The 9623-nt window shown below is 29.9% G+C and overlaps 1 protein-coding gene across 1 annotated transcript; it reads left to right on the top strand.

Moving 5' to 3' along the window:
• Positions 1-762: 762 nt before the first annotated feature.
• Positions 763-9130, top strand: LOC122268296 (slit homolog 2 protein-like). The gene is made up of 5 exons (XM_071185753.1): positions 763-1487; positions 4721-5162; positions 6738-6991; positions 8131-8442; positions 9110-9130. Exons 1-5 carry the CDS (start codon positions 813-815, stop codon positions 9128-9130), a joined length of 1704 nt encoding a protein of 567 aa, XP_071041854.1. The 5' UTR covers positions 763-812.
• Positions 9131-9623: the final 493 nt, after the last annotated feature.

The following is a 9623-nucleotide window of genomic DNA, read 5'->3' as shown; positions in this document are numbered from 1 at the left end:
GGTATCCTACTCTTTACATCCGATGCTTAACAATGTATCATATTCATTTACACTACTAACTACAGACATTAATTCAAAGCAATCGTTTAGCAGGAAGGCTTTTCTGTAAATTTTAGATATTCTGAGAAATTTTTTTAAAAAGGTATCACAAAAACGAAAATCCATCGTATTTCTTGTTTTTTACTTGAGACAAATATTTTAAACCTACTGTTCTTTATTATTATTGCAATAATTATTTATTATTTGGAGTATTTTTTAATAGACCTTTAATTCTCTGTCTAAAAAGAATAAATAAACTAGAACTAGATTACTGAAATATGTATGTACTGTAATAAAAAATTACAGACCAATATTTAAAACCTTATATTAATCTGGAATATTTTATTCTTCATTATAAAATTGATAATATACATAACTATTTCAATAGTACTTTCTATTTTATCTACAAAACAGGAATACGTACTTCAGATCGTAAAGAAAATGTTGGTATCAACCTTTCTTTTCATATTGATATTCTAAAAGTGTTATCTTTTTCACAAATAGCTTCCTTTTAACAGATTTCCTATACGTTGAAGATAATCTCCTTTTCTGGAAGACATTTTATCAGAATAAGGAAAAAAATTCAACGGGTCTTAAAAACTTCATTATAGTTGGATTGATGTGGTATAAGATGATTGTTTTTTTTTTCATTGTTCACAACGTGTCACTATTTATTCAGAATAATCAAGCTTTCTGATAATGGAACGTAAGACTTATCTGCATGCTTGCTTTCTTCCAAATACTAACTTTCACTCTTTGCTATAATTTCTAAAATGAATGCTACTTTAGTGGCTTTAATTTTGATGTTTAGCATTTGTTTGGTGGTTGGCACGAAAAACAATATGTGCAAGGTGCAATATGTGAAAGAAAATCCCAGAGTGATTTGCGAAAATGTGGTTAGCTTACGTGCTATTAGAAGTTACTTAGTTCTTAATTTGAAATCAAAGCCAGTTGCTCAACTGCTTTTCTATTGCATAATGACAAAGAAGCTAAGTTTATCTCGAAAAATATTTTTTGATCTCAAGATATCTGAAATAAGTATGAGTTGCCCCTTTGAAAGTATAAGAGACAACGCCTTAACCCATACTAGATCACTGACTAAACTACATCTTTATCAAACAGAATTTTGTAGAATACCAAATGCCATTAGTAGAATCAAGAGTTTAACAACACTTGAGATTGTGGACGGTAGATTAATTGAGATTACAACTGAACTTCAATATATGCCTGGGCTTGCAAACCTCTCACTGGCTCAGAACAGAATAAGCTCACTATTAGGCAATGCTTTCTTGGGTGATGTGAAACTCCAATCAATTATTCTTACGAGCAATAAGTTGAGTAGGTTAGATAATAAAACATTTGATCCGTGCCCAAGTTTACGATTGGTTAGATTGGACAAGAACAATCTCATAACAGTTGATGGTCTATTTCAAAATCCAAGTTTGATGGTAATTTTCTTTATTTTATATAAATTTTCATATGTAGTTACATGAAAGGACACTTGATAAATTTGCAAATGAAAAAAGTATGGCATTTATGGTGATAAGGTAATTTTCTAACTTTTGCTTCAATTGCAACTTTAATAGTTATATTTTTTATGCCTTCTTTTTAATTTCCCAATAATAAGCTTAAACAATCAAATGATTTACCGGGGCAAGTGTGGATATATAGGTGAGGTGTTTTGTATGAACATATCATTATTAACATCGTTCGAGGTTGAAATAGCTCTTTAGTAGAAAGACAGATTGCTATTTGCCACATTTGTACTAAAGTAATCGAGCACTTATGATAGTATTATTTACAGTACTTTTGTATCTTCATAACTGAAATACAGGTCTCTTCCCGTATATCAAATTTGTTCCGTTTATTAAGAAGAAATTACAAAAACGAAAATCGTATTCATTGTTAAGGAGAAATACTTTAAGCTTACAGTTTATTTTTATTATTATTTAGAGTATTTTCTACTAGGCCCTTACTTCTGTGCCAAAAAGTAATAAATAAACTAGAACAAATAATAGAATACTCTTATTGAATTATATGTGTACTGTAATAAAAGAATATTAACCAATGTTTAAAACCTTAAATTAATCTTTAATGTTAGATTTTTCATTATAAAATAGCTGACTTACATAACTATTATGATAGTATTTTGTAGTATTTATCTATTTTTTGAGAAACTATTAGCAAATTTCTAAGTGGCATTCGCACTTTATATTGTTGAAAGCTCTACTAAATGATGAAGCTTTTCCACTAACACCATTTTTTAGTAGAAATTTGTTTTTAATAATTAATAATAATACCCTAAAATGATGGATTGGACAACACGATGTAATGGTAATAGGAAATAAAACAATTTGTGAGATCCAATATATAATGTCGGTATCATTTTTTAATAAATGTTGTTTAATACTACAAATTTAAATTTGAGGAAAACCCCTTTCCATTTATAGCTTTCTTTCCAAATTAACAAATTCTACTTATAAAGTCAAAGTCTTATAAAGTCAAAGTTAGATAATTCCTAACTCAACTATATACAAACATGACAACTACATAACTAAATTCCAATTTTTGTATTATTTCATAACTAAAACACAGAGGCCGTGACTGAAAGTTAGATAAAATAATTTTCATGCAGTACTGAATTTTTCTTGTTTTTTCCGATCTGGAGGCGTTGTTTTGAATATTTAAATATATATTGACTTAAATCTACGCTACAATATAATCAGAGGAAAAATAGTACTGCCATTTCATCTTTTTCGTCACTCAGTTCGTGCTGATTGGCTTATGCTTTTTAAAAATACATACCTGCCAGCTTTTACGCATTTGACGTAAGATTTTATTTCTATATTTAAAGTGGTAGTAAAATGTATGCTTTCTATATATTCCTGTATACCCATTCAGAAACTTAATTTGTAATATTTTTTAACCACCACTATTTTTTAAAAAATTAAGCATATATATAAATATGAAATACTTCATATTCAATTATATAAACACAGTACTCTAGTCGCCTACAGGCATACCCTCCAACTGCTACGGAATTTCCGTAGTTTCAGAAATCTTCTTTTCAGACGGTAGCAAAATTAATGTCTTAATATTTAAAAAAAATTAATTTTAGCGTAACTTGTCCACTATTACTTAAAAAAGTGCAGGCCATACGGCTAGATTCTTAAGTTCTGATAAAAGTTTCATGAGAGATCCATTTGCTTTAAAAATTTTTACTTCGGTTCGCTACCACTAGAAAGAATTATTTTCAAAATCCTCATAAGTTGGAGGGTATGCCTACAGGTATCAACACAGACGAAGAAGTGGGGTGAACGCTCTGCGGCAGGTACTTCGTACTACATCTCAGCCTATGCTATTGAATTACGTATAAGCTTGATTTATATTCATTGTTTCTGTCAAAAATTGTTACTTAAATTCCATTTAACTACCACTGGGGAAAATCATCCTTGAAAGGATTAAAAGTTGGCAGGTAAGTAAATGTAACCTACGTCTCTAACTTAATTTCCCTTTTCGTAATTTCCATCACAAGAGTTGTTTTCCGTATGATTTTGCTAGTTCCAAAATTCCTTCGATTGCCTGTATCTACCTTAGTTCCATTTGTCGTATTTTTTTTTTACTTTCTGGGTTAAGCAGCATATCTTCAACCTACAAGAATGCGATATTTTAGAGTGCTTTCTTGATCCCCTGCAGGAATCTTTAGTACTAAGCCATCTAAAAAGCCCGCTTTATCCTCAGCTGAAATTCTGTGCTTATTTATCTTTCTTTTATTACCTTGATATTCCTTAGAACTACTTTTAAGGCAATACATACACAAATACCCTTCCTTTCCACAGACTTTTTCCATTTCGGTTTTATGAATTCTGGCTAACGGAACAAACATCATCGATAAATTTCCTCGAGTCTACTCCATGGCGATTACTCCTTTTGCTCCGATGAAACTCGTATTTTTTTTCTGGATTTAAATTTTGGCGATTTCTGTTCGTCTCCTATGACTCTAAAATATTACTAAAATCTGGTTTTCAAATGTCATTTATAGACTTTCCAAACACCGTTGAACAAACTTTGACATCCTCCTCATTACATTCGATGCTTAACGATGTATCATATTCATTTACACTGCTAACTGAGAATAGTCATCAGTTTCTAAACAATCGCTTAGCAAAATGGCAATGTAAATTGTAGGTAGTCTGAGACATTTCTTAAGATGGTATTGCAAAAACGAAAATCCATCGTCTTTCTCATTTTTACTTGAAACAAATATTTAAACCTAAGATTCTCACCTCAGTTTCTAACAATCGTTTCGTAAGAAGGCATATATGTAATTGTTAGGTAGTCTGAATCATTTTTTAGCTTCCAGATTAAGCATCTGGCATTCATTTTTTATTAAAGTTAATTTATACAGCTTGAATAGTTCTTTTTCTAAACACAGAGAGAAATAAAATGAGACTCTTAGCAGCATCAACTTTTCTTCTTCAGAATCAGATATTATTCTTTTAAATAAAGACATATCAAACTTTCCTCAATTTAATATTGCCCATTATACTTCTAAACTAATTAACATGCATTAAGAGAATTCTTCTTAAATAGAAGAGTATTCTGCCTTCTGGCTCATGTTGTAATTAGTTTGGTCAATGTATTCTAAACTAATGACTTTCTTTTTTTCTTTTTCTTACAGAATATAGATTTAGGTTGTAACCTATTGAAAACAATACCTGAAGATCTTTTCTACAATTTGGAAAATGTCACTAGTGTTAATCTGAAAAGAAATTATATAAGGAATGTTACAAAATGGTTTTCTGGAAGTAATCGCTTAGAACATATCGATTTAAGTATCAACTTAATCGAATCTTGCGATTATGCATTTCAATCGATGCAATCGTTGAAGACTATTAATTTACATGATAACCGTCTTAGTAAAATAACAAAGAATTGCTTTTCGTCGATTCCATCGGTGGTAGAATTGATACTCAGTCAGAATTTTATTTCCCAAATCGATTCCAAAGCTTTGTCTCAGCTAGACCGGTTACAAAGCTTTGATGTGTCTCTTAATGGACTAAAAATATTGTCAAGGGAATCATTTCCTGAAGTTTTAAAGATTCAAGAATTATTTGCATATGGTAAGTAAATTTAATCTCCAACAATTTTCATCGGAATTTCAGAAACAAACACAAAACACACAAAATTATTTCTATTCAATTCCATTGCTTTAAGAATTGATATTCTTTGAGAAATGTATTTCCCGAATCGATTCAGAAGTACTTTTTCAACTAGAACAATTAAAAAAGATTGATTTGTCTCTTGACAGACTATCAACTTTGTCTAGAGAATAGTTTCCTAGAGCTTTAACGATTCAAGAAATAATTACAACAGATAAGCATATTTTTTTCTCTCTCGATTAGCATCGGAAAATTCGAAAAGAATTTTCTCAACCGCAACGAATGCATATTTGGTCATCGAACGTCAATATTTAATTCAAAGTTAATTTTCCGCGTCATGACTTACATTCAATTCGAATATGTATAACTGCTAAGCCACTGAACGCGATTACAGCGCCAATAAAGTTATAATTAAAATGAAGTGTAGGTTACAAAAACTGTCCTGTAATAGACTGCAAACTTTGAAAAGAGAATCGTTCCCTGGTGTTTTAGAGATTCAAGAAATATTTACATTTGATAAGTACATTTAATCTCCATCAATTTGAATCGGAATATCAGAAAATGAAATTATCTTCACAGTTGTAGCAAGGATTGCGTTAACCAGGTGGTGATAGTCTAAGTAAAAAATAGTGACAAATATCACAAGTGGCTGTTGAAAATTTGGATTCTTTAATTATTAATTATCTGAGTTTTTTAAAATTCTATATCTCAGGAACTATTCGACCGATTTCGCTCAAATTTTATATTTTGGCATCTAGATCCACTTTCTTTAAAATGATGTAAAAAGCTGTATACCTTACAAATCAACTTTTTTTTAATTTAATAAATAAAATAATAAGAAATATGAAATATTTACTATAGTTCTATTTGCCTGGAATTTTCATTGGAAAAAACAACATTTTTAATTCTGTTAAAAGGTTTTTCAATTCGCTTAAAAAGTTTTCGAGATTTGGGAAAATACGAAAAAAGAAAAATTAACATTAAGGGGTCCAAACAAACAAACTATAGGGAGCATATTTCCCAAATTGAGGCTATTCCCCACATTTCGATGATCAGAGATCTGGATCCATCGAAGGAATGGTATGTTTAATCAGAAAAAGCAAGTTTTTTTATTCTGATTTCGTAACTAATTAACACTTATTAATTAGCATATTTGATTCTACACTAATGAATCAGCATATTTGAGATTTTCCCTTCGAACCATTATGATTGAGTCCTAGAACGTGAAGTTCCTCATATTAGATAAAAAGTTATTTAATTTGGTCAGATTGTTATTTACGCACAGAACGTTGATTACCGAAAAGGTACTTTTCTTACATATATGAGAATAAATTGCTCATCAACATAATTGAATGAGGAATTTATTATCATATTTATGGCTCACGTTACATCACTGAGAAAAGTATCTGATATTTTTAATGTATTCATCAAAAAAAATTTTACAGTTCAATATTTATAAGAAATGAAATTGGCAATATCAACTAAACTCTTCCTAATTTAAAAATTTAATATATTCACATTCTTTTTATTTTATAGGAAATTATTGGGTGTGTGATTGTCGTCTTTTGTGGCTCAGAGATTGGATGGCAAACACAACATTAAATACATCAAATTTTGATTTTTCTTGTTCTTTGCCAATCAGGTTCAAATCAAAACAGCTGAGCCAATTGACTAAAGAAGATTTATCTTGGCCAAAAGAGGACTGCCCATTGTATTGTGACTGTTCGTGCGTTGCCTACAGAGACGAGGGATACGCAAATGTGAATTGCGCATCAAAAAGATTGACAAAGGTATTTATTATTACTTTTTATAATCTCTCTGGTTTCATTACTTTTTGAATATCATAATATTTATTAAAATAAAAAAAATCGTTTAGAGGAAAGCTCAAAATAGTTGGATACTAAAGAGTTTCTTACTTTACTTTTCTACTGTCATTTAGTGTTTAGACACTGAAAAAAGGTTTTTATTTAAAGAACCAGAATTGTAGTTTTGGTGCTATTAGGTCTATTCCGGTATTTTATTTTACGTTGTTTTTAGTTTTATTCTTTTCCTTTTTTTTNTTTTTTTTTTTTTTTTTGCTCCAACATTTAAAAAATGTTATGCTTGCATAAAAGTTACAAACCAATTTTATATTTTTGCCGATTTAGTTCAAATAGACTAAACTGTAACTCTTTTATGGAATGTCTTAAATTTATAAAGCTCAATCTACAATGCGCACAAAAAAAAGCTAACAACTTTAATAGTTTTCGATTTAATGATCGGATTTCCCGGAATTAAGACTCACATTTTATGATCCGCAGGCTTAACTATAAATATGCTGTGATTAAATGTGCTATTAATTCTGTATATGAATTCGTTATTGAAAGTATCGTTTGCACAAATCGGTTGTCATAATTTAGGGCTAGTAATTTATGGTTAACTATTGAAGGATGCAAATACACAAGAATTTCTATTTCATTGTTAGCAACGATATTGCAGGGTCAAAAGAGTAATTAATGAGTAAAAAAGTGTGCTTTTTATTATAAACCGTTTTAATAGCAAGTTGAAATTAATATTAAGCGGTTCAAACTGTCACCCACACTTCTCACCGAACAATCGGGGCTATATTTTGCAAATCGGGGCAGCCTCCCACAATTTGAAGGTGAAGAGTCCGAATCCGCCTTAAAAATTTTATGTTTATTCAAAAATACGTTATTCACGTTTTATTCGTAACATTATATATCGTCTACTCTAATAATTTAGCATATTCAAGAATAGATCTTAGAACCATTAAGGTTGACTCCGAATACGTGAAAATCTGACCATTAAATCGAAAGTTATTATGCGCTACAGTTTTCTTTTTTTTGTGCAGTGCAGATATTTTTTTATAAAAATTTCTATTGTAATATATTTTTTTTAAGCAATAGCGTATTTTGATATTTTTTTTAAGATACCAACTGGATTTCCAGAATTAACTATTGAACTAAATCTTCAAGAAAACTTGTTGTCTAATCCAGTCGAGATCAACCTTCCTTCGACGTCCAAGCTACGTATTTTGAATTTGGAACGAAACTTTATCTCACGATTGGATTTCAATCTTCCGAACAACATAGAGGTTCTTTTACTGGCAGAAAACAATATTACAAGATTCTTCAACATTCCGCCGTCTAATGTCAAGACCTTCACTTTATCTCGAAACCCGTGGCAGTGTGATTGTAATACTCTACCGTTTAGAAAGTGGATCATAGCACACAATTCTGAGGTAAGTTATAACTTAAACCATTACCAATCAATTGCTAAATCAATCTTATTTAAATGCTCCAAAACTTAGAAATTAAAAAACACGCAATAAAAGATTAGTTGCCTGAACACATAAAGCCGGAGTGATAGTGTAGATTTGTGAAATTCTTCCAAACATGTTCATATTTAATGCATATATGCTATCATGCTTTTTAAGGGCAAATTTCTTTGTTAATAGAATTGTTCCTTTTTCTTAAACTACTACATAAGTTTTTTTAAATCATTAATTTTAAGTAATGAGAAGAAAGATCATGTAAACACTTTCTAGCAATAAATGTCAAATGACCAAATTTGTGTCGATAACAATAATCGGTTATACTTGTAATTTTAATTTGCATTGTNTCTACACTAATGAATTAGCATATTTGAGATTATCCCTTCGAACCATTAAGATTGAGTCCTAGAACGTGAAGTTCCTCATATTAGATAAAAAGTTATTTAATTTGATCAGATTGTTATTTACGCACAGAACGTTGATTACCGAAAAGGTACTTTTCTTACATATATGAGAATAAATTGCTCATCAACATAATTGAATGAGGAATTTATTATCATATTTATGGCTCACGTTACATCACTGAGAAAAGTATCTGATATTTTTAATGTATTCATCAAAAAAAATTTTACAGTTCAATATTTATAAGAAATGAAATTGGCAATATCAACTAAACTCTTCCAAATTTAAAAATTTAATATATTCACATTCTTTTTATTTTATAGGAAATTATTGGGTGTGTGATTGTCGTCTTTTGTGGCTCAGAGATTGGATGGCAAACACAACATTAAATACATCAAATTTTGATTTTTCCTGTTCTTTGCCAATCAGGTTCAAATCAAAACAGCTGAGCCAATTGACTAAAGAAGATTTATCTTGGCCAAAAGAGGACTGCCCATTGTATTGTGACTGTTCGTGCGATGCTTTCAGAGACGAGGGATACGCAAATGTGAATTGCGCATCAAAAAGATTGACAAAGGTATTTATTATTACTTTTTATAATCTCTCAGGTTTAATTACTTTTTGAATATCATAATATTTATTAAAATAAAAAAAATCGTTTAGAGGAATGCTCAAAATAGTTGGATACTAAAGAATTTCTTACTTTACTTTTCTACTGTCATTTAGTGTTTAGACACTGAAAAAAA

The sequence above is a fragment of the Parasteatoda tepidariorum genome, chromosome 9 (genome assembly GCF_043381705.1).
Source record: "Parasteatoda tepidariorum isolate YZ-2023 chromosome 9, CAS_Ptep_4.0, whole genome shotgun sequence".
NCBI classification, from domain to species: Eukaryota; Metazoa; Arthropoda; class Arachnida; order Araneae; family Theridiidae; genus Parasteatoda; species Parasteatoda tepidariorum.
This window is presented reverse-complemented; position numbering and strand designations above follow the sequence as displayed.

What these genes read in the sequence shown, in the direction of transcription:
- LOC122268296 (XM_071185753.1), top strand. Translation starts at nt 813, where the DNA reads ATGAATGCTACTTTAGTGGCTTTAATTTTGATGTTTAGCATTTGTTTG. An exon ending in TTCAAAATCCAAGTTTGATG is followed by an intron (nt 1,488 to 4,720) that starts GTAATTTTCTTT and finishes TTTTTCTTACAG; the next exon opens with AATATAGATTTAGGTTGTAA. An exon ending in CATCAAAAAGATTGACAAAG is followed by an intron (nt 6,992 to 8,130) that starts GTATTTATTATT and finishes ATTTTTTTTAAG; the next exon opens with ATACCAACTGGATTTCCAGA.